This window comes from Leopardus geoffroyi, chromosome E2 (assembly GCF_018350155.1).
Source record: "Leopardus geoffroyi isolate Oge1 chromosome E2, O.geoffroyi_Oge1_pat1.0, whole genome shotgun sequence".
Lineage (NCBI taxonomy): Eukaryota > Metazoa > Chordata > Mammalia > Carnivora > Felidae > Leopardus > Leopardus geoffroyi.
The window spans coordinates 25,004,736-25,025,033 of NC_059335.1; the positions used below are offsets into that span (position 1 = coordinate 25,004,736).

The 20,298-nt window shown below is 41.1% G+C and overlaps 1 protein-coding gene across 4 annotated transcripts in view; it reads right to left on the minus strand.

Moving 5' to 3' along the window:
* Nucleotides 1–1,003: 1,003 nt before the first annotated feature.
* Nucleotides 1,004–20,298, minus strand: part of MYLK3 (myosin light chain kinase 3) — a 43,874-nt gene continuing 24,579 nt past the window's right edge. For all 4 annotated transcript variants that reach the window (XM_045442629.1, XM_045442631.1, XM_045442630.1 and 1 more), the window contains exons 5-13: nucleotides 20,019–20,124; nucleotides 19,370–19,463; nucleotides 18,837–18,946; nucleotides 17,820–17,961; nucleotides 10,188–10,258; nucleotides 5,619–5,747; nucleotides 4,274–4,426; nucleotides 3,193–3,325; nucleotides 1,004–1,912 (exon numbers count right to left, since the gene is read on the minus strand). In XM_045442629.1, the coding sequence (XP_045298585.1) occupies nucleotides 1,853–1,912; nucleotides 3,193–3,325; nucleotides 4,274–4,426; nucleotides 5,619–5,747; nucleotides 10,188–10,258; nucleotides 17,820–17,961; nucleotides 18,837–18,946; nucleotides 19,370–19,463; nucleotides 20,019–20,124 (998 nt within the window). In that variant the 3' untranslated portion in view covers nucleotides 1,004–1,852. The remainder of the gene's footprint in view (nucleotides 1,913–3,192; nucleotides 3,326–4,273; nucleotides 4,427–5,618; nucleotides 5,748–10,187; nucleotides 10,259–17,819; nucleotides 17,962–18,836; nucleotides 18,947–19,369; nucleotides 19,464–20,018; nucleotides 20,125–20,298) is intronic.

Genomic DNA, 20,298 nt, shown 5'->3' on the forward strand with positions numbered 1-20,298 from the left:
CCTCTGTGGCTCCTTCTGGAGGCTGCCCTCATAAAACCTTTCCACAGAATAACTCTTGATTTAAAATAAGGTATTTTACCAAATCACTGTATTCTCCTACAAAAGGGAGGTTTCCAGCAGCCATCTCTTCTGATGTTCATTCACTAGGCCAGCTTGGCAGGCCTAGATATGCTGGTACTGAAAATCTTAGTTCCTGACAAGAGTTAGCCTTCCAAGGAAAGTTACAATTTGAGAACTGCAGCAGCAGGTTTCACCTCACCTCTTTCTGCCTCCCTCCCCACACCCGTTTCCTCTGCCAAAAACTGGTAAAGGGGGGTTCTTCATTTGGACAAAAATCCTGAAAGCCTATGAAACTGTTGCATGGCTAATTAAAAATTAAAGTAAGTACTCCTGGGGCTCTTGAGTGGCTCAGTCAGTTGAGCCTACAACTCTTGATTTCGGCTCAGGTCATGATCATAGGGTCACGGGATTGAGCCCTGCATCAGGCTCCACACTGAGCATGGAGCCTGCCTGAGATTCCTTCCATCCCTCCCTCTGCCCCTCTCCTGTGCTTGTGCTCTCTCTCTTTCAAAAATTAAAAAATAAAAATAAATAAATAAAAGTAACTACTCCTATTAAAACTGCTGACCCGAGGGGCACTTGGGTGGCTCAGTCATTTGCATATCTGACTCTTGGTTTGGCTCAAATCATGATCTCATGGTTCGTGAGTTCAAGCCCTGAGTAGGGCTCTGTGCTGGTGGCATGGAGCCTGCTTGGGATTCTCTTGCTCTCTTTCTGCCCCTCCAAGGCACACACACTCTCTCTCTCTCTCTCTCTCTCTCAAAATAAATACATAAACTTAAAAAAAAAAAAAAAACAGAAAACTGCTGACTTGAGAAGTTCATGGGAATAGCACAAAAATCAGGTTATAAGCGAGGAAATTAAAAGCATTCTTTACTTTCAAATAATAAAGTACTTGTTAATCATTTTATAAGTTAGTTAAATGACAACATTAAAAGTGGTATATCCATAAAGCAGTAGAACAGCAGTTTATTGTCTCATGATGTATCATTCTGTGTTTCTCTCAGAAGACTGAAAATCATTTTACACTCTTATATCTCTTTTACATATTGCATATCAGTGTCCAGACTTCCTAGACCATAAATCTGAGGAAGGGAGGTCAGAAGTGAGACCACCAGTGCCAGAATAGGACCACTTAGGAGAGGGTAGAGATGTGTATGGATTTAAAAAGCACATTCAAAATGATCATTGTTCTGATTTAGCCATGACAGGTGATATGGTATATTTTGAAGTTTCAAAGAATATTAAAGGATGCATGGTTTGTTTCCCAAAACGGAGCACAAGTTAAAACAAATTTGAGGATCACTACCCCTAAATCTACATTGCTTTCCACAAGAACAGGGTAGTACAATAAAATGTCAGCTCACACTTGAGCAAATCAAAATTCTAGGAATTCTTTGTACTGGAGGAGATAATGCTGCATAACATACCCCTGTGTAACAGTCTACTGAGTTCTCTAATCAGAGTAAGCTTAGACTTTAAATTTGACATATACAAAATAGAAGCTTTCCTACCTACCTAAAGCATGCCTATACTTATCACCAAAAGTAGGTGTACTTGAGAAGTAAACACAGCATTTCAACTTAGTATGATCTTACAAGGCAGAAAAAAAAAGGTCGGGTCACTTTCCTTACAGCCACTTTTCACCCACAAGGAAGGCAACAGCCATAACCTTTCTTTACAAAAAAGATGAAATCAATATCATTACAAGACTGGATTATTAAAAATCTTGAGTCATCACTTCACCACCAGTCCATAACTTCTGGGCCCATGGGAGCAGCCGAGTTGAGAATTAGGGACAAGTTGGAAATTTCCTTAGCCTGTTGGCAGCAGTCACCACGTAGAAATGTTTCTTGGTGTTAAAGAGGGGGAAAAAAGGATAAAAAGTATATTTTTAGACCAATTGTTTTAAGAAGAAATAAAAGGACTTAAGCAAGTTTAGCCACTTGGGTTTGTTCAAAACTGAGAATCTAATGGGGAAAACAAGTTTGTGGCAAAATTCCAGTAGAACAGCCCCATGACTCTGGAGCATTTGGGAGCAAGTTATGAAGTGAGAAAATATACCCTCTTCTTGTGAAAAATGGAGCCCACTGGAATGGGATTTTTCAAATTGTGATTCAAAATCCACCAGTGAACTGGAGAGTGTGATGCTAAGTGAAATAAGCCATACAGAGAAAGACAGATACCATATGTTTTCACTCTTATGTGGATCCTGAGAAACTTAACAGAAACCCATGGGGGAGGGGAAGGAAAAAAAAAAAAAAAAAGAGGTTAGAGTGGGAGAGAGCCAAAGCATAAGAGACACTTAAAAACTGAGAACAAACTGAGGGTTGATAGGGGGTGGGAGGGAGGGGAGGGGAGGTGATGGGCATTGAAGAGGGCATCTTTTGGGATGAGCACTGGGTGTTGTATGGAAATCAATTTGACAATAAATTTTATATATTAAAAAAAAATCCACCAGTGGGTCATGAAGTCAAATTGGTGGGTTATGACCAGCACTTTTTTTAATGAAACCAAATACCATAGAACAGAAAATATCAGAGTGTATTTCACTCTGTTTAGCAAAGGCTGGGATGTTTTTGTTTCATATGTGTGTGTATGTATACATATTTTTATATACTGGCTCTCTAGGTAAAGGCTTTTATTTTTGTTTTTTTAGTGAGGATCTGAGTTGATAACAAAATGTTGGAAAGCCACTTTTCCTGGAAGGCAATTTTTCTTTTTATATCCATGATACCAAAGGGTTCTGTTGTAAACAAAATTATGAAGCTTTTAAAACCTAATAGGGCTTTCCCAGCCCCTCTTTCTGAAATGTGGAGGAGTCAGATCTCAAGCTTCAGGCAGTAAGTTCCAAGCACTTCCCTACTACTGTTACTGAGAACATATGCTTAAACTTTATTCTGTCCTTTCAATTGTCCATATAAGTATGAACTAAATGCCACCTTTATACCAGTTGGTTTTGGTCTGTGGCATTCTTTAATCAAGATCACAGGTTTTGATATAAGAGACTTTTTTTTCCCTCCCAAATAATCAATTTAGAATGAAAATGTAAGTTAAAACTTAGCAACATTTCTTTCAAAGGACACATTAAAAAGACAAATGCTACCTTAAAAAAACAAACAAAACAGATACCTTCCATTTCCTCTGAGCCATGTATTTCTGCAGTAATAATTGGGATTTGAGACAAACTTTGGATTTTGAAGCTTTGGCAGGCAAATTATTCAACCACTCATGTTTCAGGCACTGCGTGGCACTCATTCTGCAACTGTGAAATCAAACAGAGGTTGAAACTTTTAGTTAGGGTTGCCTTTTCTGGTTTTCCAGAAATTGGTTCAGCTGGGTAGGAAGTGTTAATCAGTGAATTGATTAATCATTCAAGCAGATTCATGCCACAAACTAAAAAGGAACTCCTTATGTCTAAAATTCCCTTCCTTAAAAGTAAAAGAAAGTCATCAACAAAAATGTTCCCTGCCTTCTACAGAGGGAATGTATCACAGTGATTAATCACCTCCTCCAGAAAGAGCTGGGAAATTGAGGCAGGAAGTAGGAAGGCCAGGTGGGCCTGGAATTGTTCTTCAGAAGAAAAAGAACATAACTCTTGAAAGAAGCTTGTCTCTCCTTCCAGAGAATGATGTCCTTTTTGTTCATTTGAATTAGAAATATTTTACCACTCATAACTTTTCACAATCAGAAGAACAAAATAGTAAAGGCCAGGGAACTATGGGCTGTCTCAGAGCTCAGACTCTTGGGCCTCACCCTGGGTCATTTGCCATTATTTCTTTATGTCTGAGTCTCTGAGTATCAGAAAACTCCATGGTTCAACCCATGACTTTGATATGCCTGCTGAAAACTAAGTAGGTCTTCATTATCAACAAATGAGGTTTTCTGGCTCTTATTCTGGGGAATAACATCTGCATATCTCAACCTTTTTTCAACATTAATCTATTAAAGTGATTACTTGATAACTTACCAAGGACTAATTTATATATGTGGTCCTTTTTAAAACTCTATCTAGATTTTATGCTCCTGTTGTTTATTTTTTTATTTCCTTCATCTCTTTCCCTGTTACCTTTTTTGTTCCAAAGCCATAGCAGACTAAGAAATTTTGGACAGAACTGGTCCAGAGAAAGCACAGCACCAGCCTGATCTTCACAGCACCCAGATGGATGGTCACCATCAGAATGGTTTCTGAATGACAAGCAATTAACAGTACCTCTTCTCTTTGACCAGCAGGCGGGAAACAAAGTCCTTGGCCTCTTCTGACAGCCCTTCAAAGGTGTCAGCGTCAAACTCCCAGCTACAGTTCACAATGAAATTCATGGTCTCTGCATCTGTTTCCCCTAGAAATGGGGATAAACCACTGAGTCTATAGAGGAGAAAAAGGACTGTCAGTATGTAGAAGCCATATCTGCCAAAATGCAATGACGGGATAGAGGTCTTACAAGGTACAAGCAGCTCTAACCAGAATTCAAAAGAAAAGTACCCCTATTACTTCTCAACAGGAGATAGTCCAGTGTGTTCTGTTAGGGGAGGAAGTGGCAGGACTAAAAATTTAGAGGCATGAAGAGTGTTTGAATAAATCCTCAGTCATGCTTACCTATTTTCCCCTTAGCCTGAAGCCTAAGAATAAATTGAGACCTAATCCAATATGTCCATTTATGAAATACATGTTAACTTAATTTAAAAATATCCTAATATGTCTCTGATACAGCCTGGCTCATTTAAATATTACTCCAGGCCTCAGGGGCCAAAGGAAAACTGGCTTCATTAGGTCCCTCTAGAGTGAGGGTAGAGAGATAGGACACTCTGGCTGGCCTCGGGCCTCAGACTTCCCCCACCTGGTGAGGTACACACAAAGTGTGGGGACACAAGGTAGCAATTATGCCATAATGACAAATCTGGGAGCAAAGCATGACTTGATTGGACCTCTGAGGAAATAACCAAGGGAATTCACAGAGAGACAAGGATTCTTAGTCTGTGTACATATCTCCTCTCAGTCCATGCTAACTCTGCTTCCTCAGTCCATAGAAAACAGGAAGCACAGGACAGGAGGGACAAGTTAGATGATACATCAGACAGTGTTCTGCCCTGTCCATCTCCTCTCCTTACCGCTCTGGTGCACTCCAGCCCCACTTGTACTATAGCACATGCATTTCCTTGCTGGAGAGCTTCTTCTCTGGTGGGAGCTGCTTTATCCACCCAGAAGTTTCAAGGAACCAATGCTCTCAGGACCAGCTCACAAGCAATAACTGGTAAGAGTTGGTGTATAAACACCCTTACACCCTCCCTCCTCAGAATAACTGTGAGGGGCTGTTCCACGATGGATCCCAGACTTCCCCGACAGTATTCAACTCCAGTTGCCTACAGTGGTAAGTGCTCAATAACACATGCTTTACTGGTGTCTTCTCCCATCTCACTCCCTTACTCCTCTGTTGGCGTTTCCTGGGAACAGCTCTCAAATAAATGACTCCACACTCAAATTTTCTCTGCTTCTAAGGATCCCAAACTAAAACAGATGGCCCCTATTCTCACTAGGAGCCAGGCTCCTGGGCACTCACAGCATGTAGGTAATGACCCCCACACTCCACATGTCTGTAGGGAAGGACACAAATTCATAGTTGACGACTTCTGGGGCCAGGAACTCTGGAGTGCCGAAGTTCACCTTAAGCTTCTCCCGAGGCTTGTACCTGGGGACAACAGGATGCAGAGGACCATGGGAGTGAGCCCTGAGAGAATTCCTGGGACTAATTCGTGGTCAGAGCTAGACATTCCCAACCCTTCCTGTCTGCCATGTTGTCTGGACCTCACATCCCACCACGTGTGGTTTTCTGGATAATCATCATACTCCCAGGCCCCAACTTTAGGCTTTCCTAAGTCACTAGGGAGAATCAGAAAACCATAGTCCTCTTCCTCCTAGCAGTTACAATGTCAAAAGGAGAGAAGATCAGTGTATCTTATTTGGCATGCAACCACATGAGCAAACACAAACAAATTGGATAGCAGCTCTCTGTGGAGGTCCGCTCTGGTAGTGTGACCATTATTGTTGGAGAGATGACAGTAAGAATTAGAAAAAGCAAATATGTCCAATATCACAAATCATCAGGAAAATGCAAATCAAAACCACAATGAGATACCACTGCACATCATTGCTACTATAAAACAACCAAACAAAAGATCAGAAAATAGCAAGAGTTGGCTAGGGTGTGGGGAAGTTAGAACCCTTGCTGGTGGGAATGTAGTTGCTATGGAGAACAGTATGGCAGTTCCTCAAAAAATTAAAAGTAGAACTACCATATGATCCAGCAATCTCACTTCTGGGTATATATCCAAAAAAATTGAAAGCAGAATCATGAGGAGATATTTATATACCTGTGTTCATAGCAGCATTATTCACAATAGCCAAATGGAGGAAGTAACCCAAGTAAGTGTCTATCAATGGATGACTGCATAAGTAAAATGTGGTAGATAAAAATACTTAATAATAATGTGGTAGGTAATAATATAGTGGAATATTATTCAGTCTTAAAATATAAGGCTATTCTGACACATGCTACAACATGGGTGAACCTCCAGGACATTATGCTAAGTGAAAGAAGTCATTTGCAAAAAAACCAAATACTATATAGTTCCACTTAGGTATGGTACCAAAAGTGGTCAAATTCAGAGACAGAGGACTTTTTAATTAATGGTGTGTTTTGACAACTGTTTACAGGTTCCTTGTCATGAGCTGCTGTGAGTTAGGTCCAGAATATCATGTACCACCCCCCACCACTGGTGATTCACACCAGTGTGGTTGAGAATAAATGATTGTTTTAAGCCTCTGCAGTTTTGAATCATTTGTTAAACAGCAGTACTGTGGCAGTAACTAAGCCTAAATGTCAAAATATCCACCAAGACCCCCTCTCCAAATTCCTAGCATAAGGCCCTCTGTGACCATAGGGTCACCTATGAGGTTGCAGCGTCACAAGGTTTGGGGTGGGCATCTTCTTTCCCTGCCAAAAGATCTGATGAAATAGGCTTGGATTCCAATCTGAGCACTGGAGCAACATTCTGGAGACCAAGAGTAAACTTCCCATCCTGTCCCTATCCTTGACCCTTGACATGACCCTACTTAGACCCACTGATGGCTCTCACTGCCCAACCTGGGGTAATGTTGGTCCCTCTTGCTGGATGTCACAGCCTCTGAACATCCGTATGTGCCCCCTACATGACCATAACCCCACTGACAATCTCAGTACCTTCTAATAGCTCCACCCAGAAATACAACTTTACTTTCTATGGTTTGTATTACAGGAAAAAATTGGCTTTTCCTCCCTCTTTATAAACATTTAATTCCTGTGACATATAAAATATGCTCAACCTGCACATTCCCCCACAGATTGTTCCTGCTTCCGAGGAAGCAGGCCAATTTGGCAAAACCCAATTTTCCAAATGATCCTTTCGCCCAATGGCCAGTTTGCTGGACTGGTGAGGATGTTTTTGATGTTTTCCTTTTGCCTCACAGCCAGAGCCTGTGACTCTGTCAGCACAGCTCTGCTGAGTGCGGTTTCCTGAGTACCACGTGTTCCAGACACCTGCACTTCCCCAGTGCCCAGCAGTTTTATGTGGGTGGCCTTCTCTTAAATGTGGCTCTGCATGTTTATTTTCTTGAACTTGCTCTCTGCCTCTGGTTCATCAGCAAAAATTATTGTCATCAATGCCTTTGACTATGTTAATGAATTTATCAGACAGTTTGGGATGGATGACTCAGATTTTGACTAACTGATGTTTGGTAAGTTGACCTACACCCTTTTTCACCTCTCCAGCAGGCAACACTCAGTGGCCTGTAGTATAATGTTCCAGCTTCTTAGCCATGACATTCAGGACTCCCTATTAATGCCCTCATCTTCACTGTATCTCCCTCCCCCATCCCCACCCCAGCTCCTACCTTCCCCAAGAAAGCCTGCACATGTGCAGTGTACATCCTATACTGACACCACCCCAGCCCCTTACCCTCCCATCCCCCCCACCACCCTCACCCTCACCCCCAGCAGTGTTGTGCTGGAGCCACTTCTCATGGGTGCATGAGAGTCAATTGTGTACATCTCCTCCCAACTCTGTATTCAGTGATGTCATGTCAGTAGTTTGAAGTCAGCCAAAATTAGCAAAGGTTACAAATCAAACCCCATCCCCATCCCGCCCGCCCCTATAACTGATTGTTAAACATTTACCAGTATCCTACCACCCACAGATAACAACACCTTGTCCATCGTTCCTTTTTAGCTGCTCAGAGAAGACTTCCCAGAACCCAGGAGCCTCAGCTGGTTAATTTTTGCTCTGAATTCACAGTTTGTCACTGTAAATACTCATTTGGCAATTGGACATCTGGCATTTGTGAGGGCACTACATACACATCTGGGAGGGTGTACATTCCTGATGAAGACAATATTACCCCAAGGGGGTGAACACCGATTCTTGGAAGGGCAAAAAGTCTTAGCTATTACAATGGTTTCTGGCTTTCCAAAGGGCCACAGAACATAAAAAGATACAAAGGACAATTGTAGCATTAAATTTCATGAGGAGGGGCCTGGCGATTAGGAGAGAAATGTCTAAAAAGTCTCTTTGGAAGCCAGGCAGTGATAATAAAAAATAGATTCAGAGACATTGCTCTAGTGTATAAGACACACAAGTGTATAGGATGCATCCCAACTTTATAAGACATTATTTGCAAAAATATTAAACAATTATTTACATTATGAATTGAATGTGATTTTGAAGCATTTGGGTTGGGGGATTTGGCACTGTTCATGAAAAGCAGTACTGTACATTTGGTACAGTAGGATGATATGAACTTCCCTCTGCTGTTACTCTCATGACATTATCTGTGGCCTCCCATCCATCATGGGGGCACTGAAAATGCATCTTTGACCCCTGCAAAGAGGTAAATTTACCACTTGACCCAGGAAGATTGCCACTATGGTTTTGAATGCTACTTGTGGGAGGCAGGTCTGGACATCTGAGGCTGAGCTCAGGCAAGTGGCTGTCTCCACTGGGACAAGGTTTTGCTTTCTTCCCCTTGTCGATGGACCAGAAGATACCATTAGGCCTATAAAATGGCAAAAACAACTTCTTTGTGGAAAATGACCATCAGGGTGAGAGAAATTTTAAAGAGTTTAAATTTAAAGAAAATTCGGCTGTGGTATGAAGACCTACCCAGAAAATATGTGATTCCCAGAGAAATGTCATTCTTGGTGGAAATAAAATTCTGGAGGAGTCTTGGAGGATGGGCATACAACTGTTGCCATGTTTGTAGACTATGGATGCTTGAAGATTTGGGGGACATTCCCTCCCCAATATGAAGGGTCTGTTACTACCATTGCTAAAAACCTGCACCATTGGGTGTGCGTGCCAGGGAGCAGAACCCTGCAGAGGCACGGCATTCATCATACATTGGTCTGGACAGGTTTGTAAAACTATGGACATACTGTCCTTCACCAGGCTTTGGGCATTTTAAGGGACTTCAAGATATTTTTTAAATTATATGTGATGTTTATGTACTCAAACTTGAGAACCTAACCACCTTCATAGGATGGGTCTGCACTCTCTATGTATTATTTCATTTAACCTTCCTAACTGCCCGTGTCAGCAAGTATTTCATGTTATCATCGCTTTACCAAGATTTAACCAGTCTTGAGTGGCCCCAAACCACATACCCCAACATCACCCTACACTGTTACATATGCACCTTCCTATTTAAACCACTCACTTCCTGACAGGGAAGGTGCTAGATCCCTCACATAGCTCAGCACATCTTGGCCCCAGGCCTGGGGGATGAATAGAACTGATCTGAGGACACCCACCCAGTGGCACTCCTTGAACCATCCCACCCTCTCTGCTCACACTGGGGTTTGAAGTACAATTAATCCCACAGCCTTTTAAGGAGAAGCAGAGTCATGCAAAGTCTGCATGAAGCCACCCCTGTAGTAACAAGGCCTATCTGTACAACTGAAGGCCACCAGCCTCTCAGTGAAAAAGTTTTCTGTGTCAGTCCCAAAACTCAAAAATTATCTGAACTGTAACCACATCCAAGAGAGCCACAAGCAGTTCCCAAGGAGTTCTGTCAAAGTGTCAAACCACAACCCCCTTACCTTCTGGCCAGCCCAAAGTCAATGATCTTAATTTGATGTCCTGTCTGATTGACACACAGTATGTTCTCCGGCTGGAAAAGAAACAGATGTCTGCTTAGCTCAGCCAACAGCTAAGAAGGTGTCAACTCCCATGCTTATGTCAACAGACCTCAGTTTCCCAGCCAAGACAATAAATGGCCTAGGGCAGCCCTACAGGGATATATAGATCATGAAAACAAAGTGGGCTGGTGTGAGACACTAAAGAACTGTGTAGACTGTGGAGAATTGGTGGCCTCCTGCCCTGTGAAAAGCAGCTCCAGCCACCAGTCACAATGAAGGAACGCAGGCCCAGTTGCCAAACTTCCCCAGTCCTCAAGAGAAGCCAGAATACATATTTTTATGTGAAAAATCCATGCTTTTAAATACTGGCAACTCAAATTTAAACATATGCCCAAGTGCAGGTGTCAAACAGAACACTTCTGTGATGCAGACTTGACCCACAAGCTGCTTGTGTTGAGACTGTTGGATCAGGGTCATGGTTTCAAAGCCTAGCTGCACATTATAATTATCAGAGGATCCCTCAAAAGTCCCAGTGTCCAGGCCCCAACCCCGACCAATTACATCAGAATCTCAGGGGTGGGAACCAAAGCTTCAGAATTCCAGTCAAGGAGATCAGAGCTGCTCAATGTCAGTCAGTCTGCCATGTTACGGTGACAGCTGTGACCCACAGGGTAGAGATGGTGGTCTTGGGATGCTTCTCCTCTTAAGTCCTTCAGATCAGCTCTGAGGCCTGGAACGATGCTTGCTGCTTATGCAAAACAAATTTGGATACGGGTAGGGTGGTGTACACATATAGGGTGTACGGTAGAAATGCCCTGGAGACCCAAGGCCCAGTGCCTGAGGCCAAGGGGTCTTTTATCTGGGTCTGTGGCCTTAGGTGAGTCCATTCCCATTCCTTAAACCTCAGTGTCTCCATCAATAAAATGGGAATAATAACCACTTCCTGCTTTCCTCCTGGGAAGGTATGAGGATTGAATCACATAATATGCATGAAAACATTGTACAGATTCCAAGCAAATGTCAGGTACTATTTCTCTCAACAGAAGGTTTTATTGGTGCAATGGAATTAGGCAATGAATGCCTCAGATAGGAGCAGATTTAAAGTCTCCATGTCTTCTTCATGAGGTCTGGAAAAACACTGTCCGATAGAAATATAATGTGAGCTACATACATAATTTAAAATTTTTCCATCAGCCACATTAAAAAATTAAAATTAAATACGTGAACTTAATATTTATAGCAGCATTATTGGAGTATAAATAATAAATATAAATAATAATGATGATATCATAAAATTCACCATTTTTAAAGTGTAAAATTCCCTGGGTTTTAGTACATTCACAGAGTTATGTAATAATCCTTACTATCCAACTTTAGAATATTTTTATCACATCAAAAAAAACAACAACCTCATACCCATCTGCAGTCACTCTCCATCTCCCTCACCCCTAAATCTTGGCAAGAACTAACATGTTTTCTGTCTCTGGGGCTTTGCCTATTCTGGACATTTCATATAAATGACCATACAAATGCTGGCCTTTTACATCTGTTTTCTTTCACTCAGCATAATGTCCTCAAGGTTCATCCATGTTGTAGTATATATCAGTACCTCATTCTTTTTCATAGCTGAATAATATTCCATTGTATGGATGTACCATATTTGTGTATCTATTCATCTGTTAGTGAATATTCAAGCTGTTTACACTTTGGAACTATAATGCATAATGCTGCTAAGAACACTTATGTACAAGTTTTGGTGTCAACTTATGTTTTCAGTTCTCTTGAATACATACCTAGAGTTAAAATGACTAGGTCATATGGTGATGCTACATTTAACATTGTAAAAACTGCCGAACCGTTTTCTAAAGTGGATGCACAATTTTACAATCCTACCAGCAATGTATGAGAGTTCTAATTTCTCCACATCATAGCCAACACTTCTTATTGTCTGTCACTTTTTTTTTTTTATTTTAGCTGGTCTAATGAATATAACATAGTATCTCACTGCAATTTTGATTTGTGTTTCTCTAGTGACTGATGATGTTGAGAACTTTTCATGTGCTTATTGCCCATTTGCATATCTTTATTGGATAAATGTCTGTTCAAATCCTGTGCCCATTTTAATTTGTCTTTTAATTATTGGTGTGTAAGAGTTCTTTATATATTATAGATATAAGTCCCTTATCAAATCTATTGTTTGGAAATATTTCTCTCATTGTGTGGGCTGTCATTTCACTTTCATGATATCATTTGGAGCATAAAGGTTTTTAATTTTGATTAAGTCCAATTTATCTTTCTTTTCTAGCTTTTTCTTTTGAGTCATATCTAAGAAATCATCACCTAATAATCTGAGGTCACAAAGATTTACTCCTAGGTGTTCTTCTAAGAATTTTATAAGTTTAGGTCTTACATTTAAGTCTACAATCTATTTTGAGTTAGTTTTTGTTTACAATATGAGTGTATTCTTTTGCATATGGATACCAAGCATGGGATCGTAGCACCATCTGTTGAAAAGATTATTCTTTCCCCGTTGAATTGTCATGACACAGTTATCAAAAAATCAATTGACCAAATATATAAAGGTTTGGTTTTGAACTCTCAGTTGTATGCCATTGGGTTATCTATTCATCTTTATACACATAACTCATTATTTTGATTTCTGTAGCTTAGCTGTAAATTTTGAAATTGGGAAATGTGTATCCTCCAGCTTGCTTTTCTTTTTCAAAATTGTTTTTGCTATTCTGCATTCCTTGAATTTCCATCTCAGTTTTAGGATCAGCTCATTGATTTCTGCAAAGAAACCAGCTGCAATGTTGACAGAGATTGTGTTCAATCTATAGATCAATTTGGAGAGTATTGTCATCTTCACAATATTGTCTTTCAACCCATGACCATGGGATGTCTTTCATTTATTAGGTCTTCTTTAAATTCTTTTAATAATGTTCTGTGGTTTTAAGAAAATAAATCTTGCACTTCACCTGTTAAATTTATTCCTAACTATTTTATTTGATTATATATTACAGTAGTCCCTCTTATTCATGGAGGATACATTCTAAGACCCCCCATGGATGCCTGAGACCACAGATAGTACCAAACCTTATATATGCTATGTTCCTTCCTATATATACGTATCTATGATAAAATTTAACTTATAAATTAGGCACAGTAAGATAAAAACAACTAATAAAACAGAACAATTATAAAAATACTACTGGGGTGCCTGGGTGGCTCAGTCAGTTGAGCGTCTGACTTCGGCTCAGGTCATGATCTCGCAGTCTGTGAGTTCGAGCCCCACGTTGGACTCTGTGCTGACAGCTCAGAGCCTGGAGCCTGCTTCAGATTCTGGGTCTCCCTCTCTCTCTGCCCCTCCCCCGCTCATGCTCTGCCTCTCTCTCTCTGTCAAAAATAAACATTTAAAAAATTTTAATTAAAAAAATAAAAAATAAATAAAAATGTACTGCTAATAAAAATTATGTGAATGTGCCCTCCCTCAAACTATCTTATTGCACTATACTCAGCCTTCTTCTTGGAATGAAGTGAGACGATAAAATGCCTATGTGATGACAAGAAGTGAGGTGAATGACATAGGCATTATGATGCAGTGTTAGGCAGCTATTGACCTTCTAACTGTATGTCAGAAGGAGGATCATCTGCTTCTGAACTGTGGTCAACCATAGGTGACTGAAACCATGGGAAATGAAACCAGGGATAAGGGGAGGACTACTGTATTGTAAATGGAATCTTTTTCTTAATTTTATTTACAGATTATTGATTGCTAGTATATAGAAATACAATTGATATTTATACATTTGTCTTATATCCTTTAACTTTGCTGAACCTGCGTATTTGTTCTAATAGTTTCCCTCCACCCTTCTTAGGATTTTCTGTACACAAGATCATGTCACCTGTGAATAGAGACAGTTTTGCTTCTGCCTTTCCAATCGGGATGCTTTCTACCTCTTTTCTTGCCTAATTGTCCTGGTAAGAACCTCAAGTACAATGTTTAATAGCAGCAGCAAGAACAGACATCCTTGTCTTGTACCTGATCTTAAGGGGAAAGCATTCAACCTTTTACCATTAAGTATAATAGTAGCTGTGGGTTTTCCATAGATGGCCTTTATCAAGCTGAGAAAGTTCCCTTCTATACCTAGTTCATTCCGTGTTTTCATCATGAAAGTTGTCTGGTTTTTGTTAAGTCTTTTTCTACATCTATTGAAATGATCATGTGGTTTTGTCCTATATTCTATTGATGTGGCATATTACATTGATTACTTTCATATGTTAAGCCAACCTTGCATTCTTAGGATAAATCCCACTTTGTCATGTGTACAGTCCTTTTTATATGTTGTTGTATTCAGTTTGCTAATATATTACTGAGGATTTTTGCATATATATTCATAAGGGATATTGGTCTATAGTTTTTTTGTGTGTGTGATATCTTTGTCCAGTTTGGTTTCAAGATGAGACTGGCCTCATAAAATGAGTTAGGAAGTGTTCCCTTATCTTCTATTTTTTGGAAGAGTTTGTGAAGAACTGGTATTAATTCTTCTTTAAATTAGATCTTCTTTAGGGACACCTGGGTGGCTCAGTCTGTTAAGTGTCCTACTTCAGCTCAGGTCATGATCTCACAGTCTATGAGTTCAAGCCCCGTGTTGGGCTCTGTGCTGATAGCCTAGAGCCTGCTTCAGATTCTGTTTCTCCCTCCCTCTCTGCCCTTCCCCTGCTTATACTCTCTCTCTCTCTCTCAAATAAACATTTAGAAAAACACATAAATTAGATCTTCTTTAAATTGGTAGAATTAAATTGGGCCTAGGCTCTTCTTTGTGGGTGATTTTTGGTATTAACTCCATCTCTTTACTTGTTACAGGTTGATTCAGATTTTCTATTTTTTTTAGTTTTCAGTAGTTTGTGTCTTCCTAGGATTTGTTCCATTTTATCTAACTTGCTGGCATACAATTTTTGACATTATTACTTTATAATCCTTCTTTCTTTCTACAGTTTTCATCACTACAGCTAGTAGTGATGTCTCTCTTTCAATCCTGATTTTAGTAATTTATTTTCTCCTTTTGTCTTGGCCAATATAGCTAAAGATTTAACAATTTATTGATCTTTTCAAAGAGTCAGCTCTTGGTTTCATTGATTTTCTCTATTGGTTTTTGTTTGTTTATTTACTTATTTAGAGAGAGAGAGAGAGAGCATGTAAGCAGGGGAGAAGCAGAAAGAGAAGGAGAGAGAGAATCCCAAGCAGGCTCCACCCTGTCAGCATGGAGCCCAATGCTGGGCTCTATCTCACTAACTTGAGATCAGGACCTGAGCCAAAATCAAGAGTTGGATGCTTAACTGATTGAGCCACCCAGGTGCCCCTGATTTTCTCCTTTGTTGTTTTTTCTTTTTTTAATTTACATCCAAATTAGTTAGCATATAGTGCAACAATGATTTCAGGAGTAGATTCCTTAATGCCTCTTACCCATTTAGCTCACCGCCCCCCCATCCCTTCTCTGTTGTTTATCTATTCTCTGTTTCATTCATTTCTGCTCTAATCTTTAGTATTTCCTTTCTTCTGCTTGCTTTGAGTGTAACTTGCCTTCTTTTTCTAGTTTCTTAAGGTAGGATGTTAAATTATTGATTTGAGATGATATCCATATTTGCAGCTACAAATTTCCTCCTGATTTAGATGCATCCTAGTATGTTCTAGTTCTAGTATGTTGTGTTCTCATTTTCATTCATCTTAAAATATTTTCTAAAACTCAACTTCAATAATATATTTTATTTAATGCAATATGTCCAATATTTCATCATTTTGATAGGTTATCAATACGAAAAATATTAATGAGACATTTTTCATTCTTTTTTCATATTAAGACTTAGAAATTTAATATGTATTTTATATTTACAGCACATTTCAATTCAGATACTAAATTTTCATCAGAAATATTTTAGATGTATTTAGATTTCATGAATTAATTGTCTTGAAATTTCATAAAATTTATAGGTGAAAAGGAAATTCACATAGTGAAGTCATCCCAAATATACTTAAAAGTTTACCAATAACTAAACTAAGTGACAGTTTTTAAATTTAAATAAATTAAAAATAATAAAATTTAAAATTCAGTTCCTCAGTCACACTAGCCACATTCCAAGTATTTAATAGCCACATGTGGGCTTATGGTTATTGTATGGGACAGCAGCTCTGGGGCTTTTTCTCCATGCTTTAATCCATGCAACACCCCTAAGAGGAAGATACTATCATTCTCCATTTTGCAACTGATGAGCTTATGCAAGATCAATCAATATGATCAAGGAACTTAGACAAGATCTTTTGGCCACGAAGGAACTGAACCAACACAAGCCCTACTCTTGGCTGGGAAATGGGCCTTTGCAATAATCAACTCCTGCTGCAGAGACACAGGGTTGCCCCAACGGCAGGTCTTTGACCCAGAACCACAGAGCTGAAGCCTGTGCTTCCCCCAACTGCCAACCTCACAGAGCAGCTAATCCAGCTTGGAATTAGCTGTAGGGATCTGGGAAGCCAGAGGTCAATTCCCTACTATCGCTACCATTTTTCTAAGAAGTCCAACTTTACAGTCTGGTGTCATTCAGAAAAGATGGTCAGAAGAAGCAATGTGCACCCACAAGTTTCTGGCCAACCTACTTCCCACCTTCTGTGGGGAGCCACTGAAATTCCTGAAAGGAGTTGTTGAGAAACACCCTCCTGCTTGCCCAGCAGAGTAGGAAACCACAGAAATGGCTGCCATGTATCAAGTGCTTACTACCAGCCAGGCATGACACTCTTAGGATGATCCTAGTAGACAAAAGAGAGTGTAACACATTCACTCACTGGAATATCACATGGCCCTTAAAGAGAATGAGAAAAGATGTCTATAATGTACTGTTAACTGAAAAAAAAGGTAAGTTTAAAAACAGGATGCATATAGCATGATCACTTTTGTATATATTTGTGTATCATGCCAAACTGCTAATAGAGAAGACCTCTTAGCATGGACACTGGATGGGAAGAACTTTTACTGTGTATTTTATACATTTCTATATTGTCTATATTTGTTACCACAGCATATGTTCCTATTTTAATTTTTTTAAAACTAATCTTAAATGTTTTTAAGTTTTTATTTAAATTCCAGTTAGGTAACATACAGTATAGGATTTCAGGTGTACAATTTAGTGATTCAGCACTTCCATACAACACCTGGTACTCATCACAAGTGCCCTCCTTAATCCCTATCCCCCATCTAACCCATCCCCCACCTCCCATCTGGTAACCATCATTTTCTTCTCTATCGTTAATGGTTTGTTTCTTGGTTTGCCTCTCTCTAAAGATATTTTTAAAGAAAAGAAGGTCACTGTATCATTTAATCTTCAAATAACACTTAAAGAGTTACAATTATCCACATTTTATAGTGGAAGAACTGAGGTTCAGAGAGGCAGCATGACTCATTTACTCCAGAGCTAGGAAATGGCAGAGAGCCAAGAATGGAAGCCAGGATGGTCTGTTGATAGAGTTCTTTAAGGTAAGAAAGCAGCAGAAGCTCAGAAACCCTGGAGGCCCACCCACCACATGCCCAGGTGGAGCCTGACCTTGAGGTCCAAGTGCAGGATATAGTGCTGATGGAGGTAATGCACACCCTCGCAGATCTGCTTGGTGAACAAGATCACATCCAGTTCAGTCAGCTGGTACTTCTCCTCTGTGATCCGGTCAAAGAGTTCACCTCCATCCACACTGCCAGGGCAAAGAGAGAGGTAGGCACTGGCCTGAGCAAGGCTCCCAGAGGACTTGTCCACTCATATCACCAAGGTTCAAAAGAGGCCAACCCACGTAAGCCTGAGGGTTACGATTAAGGAGGCATTAAGGAGGGCCACTGCCATCTGGGGTTTTTATGGAGATCTTTGTTCTGGCCCATTGCCAGCTCAGAGTGCAGGTGGTAAAAAGAAACTGATGGGCCAAAGGGAATCCTGGGGATTGTCTTCAGTGTTGATCCAGGCTCACTCTGGTGACTCTGTGCCAAGATTATAAACTTGTTTGGCTACAATGTTGTTTTTTCACTCTTGGTAGAGACATGACATGACATGATATTACAAACCCTACCAGAAGGAAAATAGCAACACAAGCACAAAAATAAATGGCCTCTGAGGCCCTGGTCTCAGCTTCAGGGGTGGTTGGGAGTGGTGGGGACTGTGTCAAATGGGAGACTGGCGACCCTGTCTACAGAGTCAGCAAGTAGGAGCTCCAGCACACCAGTTCCAGCTGAAACGTAGGTCCAACATTACTAGATTGTTCACATTTGTAAGAAAAGCAAGATATCTGGGTTTTAATGTGAAATTTCCCAATTTCCAATTGTTAATGCTTAAATCAAAATTATTACAAATTGTGTACGCTAAACCAACATACATCTACAGGTCAGTCAGGTTTACTGCTGGTTTATGACAAATGACTTTGTCCTCCATGCTGCATATTGGAGGTGATGATATTCCTTAGATGTCCCAGAGAGGGGAGGGGAAAGGGAGAGCTTTGCCTAGAACCACGGCTCCAAGCCCCAGCACTGAGTCTGAGCCCACACAGCACTGAGTCTGGGCTCCACCTCCTGAGACACTCACTATTCCATGACGAGGGTGAAGCTGTTCTTGCTTTCAAAGGCATCATAGAGCTGGATCAGGTTCACGTGGCTGAGCTGGTTCATGATGTAGACCTCATTCTTCACATCCTCCTTGTGGAGTCGGATGGGAGAGGAGTTTCCAAGAAATGGGTCAGGAAGATGAGCCAGCTGTACCTCCCAAGACACATGCCCTTCCAAGGTACATGCCCACCCTGTTTCCTCATTTCCTACTCTCACATCAGGTTTCCGACTCAGCACCCAAACCAGGTTCTTACAACAGACCCACCGTTCCACATATAGGAAACCTGAGGCCCAAGAAGGAAGCCTGGAAATCCAGAGGGACCCTGCTGTCCAAGGTATGAGGTGATGTGCTGGGCAGAGTGTGGGACTCATGGAAAAGAGGCAGGGAAGGTGGCAGGGTTCCTGATCAGCATGCAGGGGGCTGGGGAAGTGTAGGGCCAAGGGGCCAATAAGGAAGTATAGGAGCCCTGAACTTGGCCCAAGGCACCAGCTGGTCCAGGGCAGATGCCTCACCCGGTCCTTGGCACTCTTCACTTTGATGATCTTAGCTGCCAGTGAGAGGCCTGTGGACTTCTCTGTGCACCTGTGGACCTGGCCAAACCGGCCCCTGCAGAAACATGACACAGCAGACTGAGACCCCAACAGGCTCACTCCATACATGGTGGGCCATCCTGTACCCTGGACTTTCTGGTCCTGCCCTCTGTCCATAAACACCATGGGATTATCCTGCACCCCAGAGGTACTATAGTCATCACCCCAACACCACATTGGTTATCCTGAAACTTAGAGAAGATCTTCTTCATCGTCTCATAAAGTATCTATCTATACCCTGGGGACTACCTCCCTCATTCCACACCACTCATATTGCCCTACCACCAATATGTATATGGTTCCCATGCCCATACTGTGTGGGCCTCCTGCACCCTATACTTCATCTCACACCATGTGGGCTCTTCTGCACTCTAGAGGTATTCTCTTCACCTACTCTCTGTGGACTATCCATTTCCTAGTACACTGTGTGGTATATATACCACTCCTGGCTTTGGCTCCTGGTCAACCCCTTCCTGAGAAGCATCCAACAGCATGCCATATAAGGTCTCCAAGTGTCTCTGCCCCCAAGCATCTTGCTCCCACTCTCTCATCAAGGTGGAAGCCCACCTACCCTCCCAAGACGTCATGCTGGCACACTGTGTAAACTGCTGAGGTTGCGGTCTCCTTGACACTCACCACGCGGTGTTCAAAAGGGGCTGGTGGGGCTGGACTGTCATCTGTTTGGGAGACAACACCTTGTGAGCCTCCTAAGTGGTTGGTTTAAGTGACAAGCCCTTCACTCTTCTCAAGGAACACTTCACTGGAGTCACCCACTCAGCAGAGGAGCAAGCTGAGTCTCAGAGGTGTGAGGTACTAGCCCAAAGTCACACAGCAAGTCAGTGACAGATGGG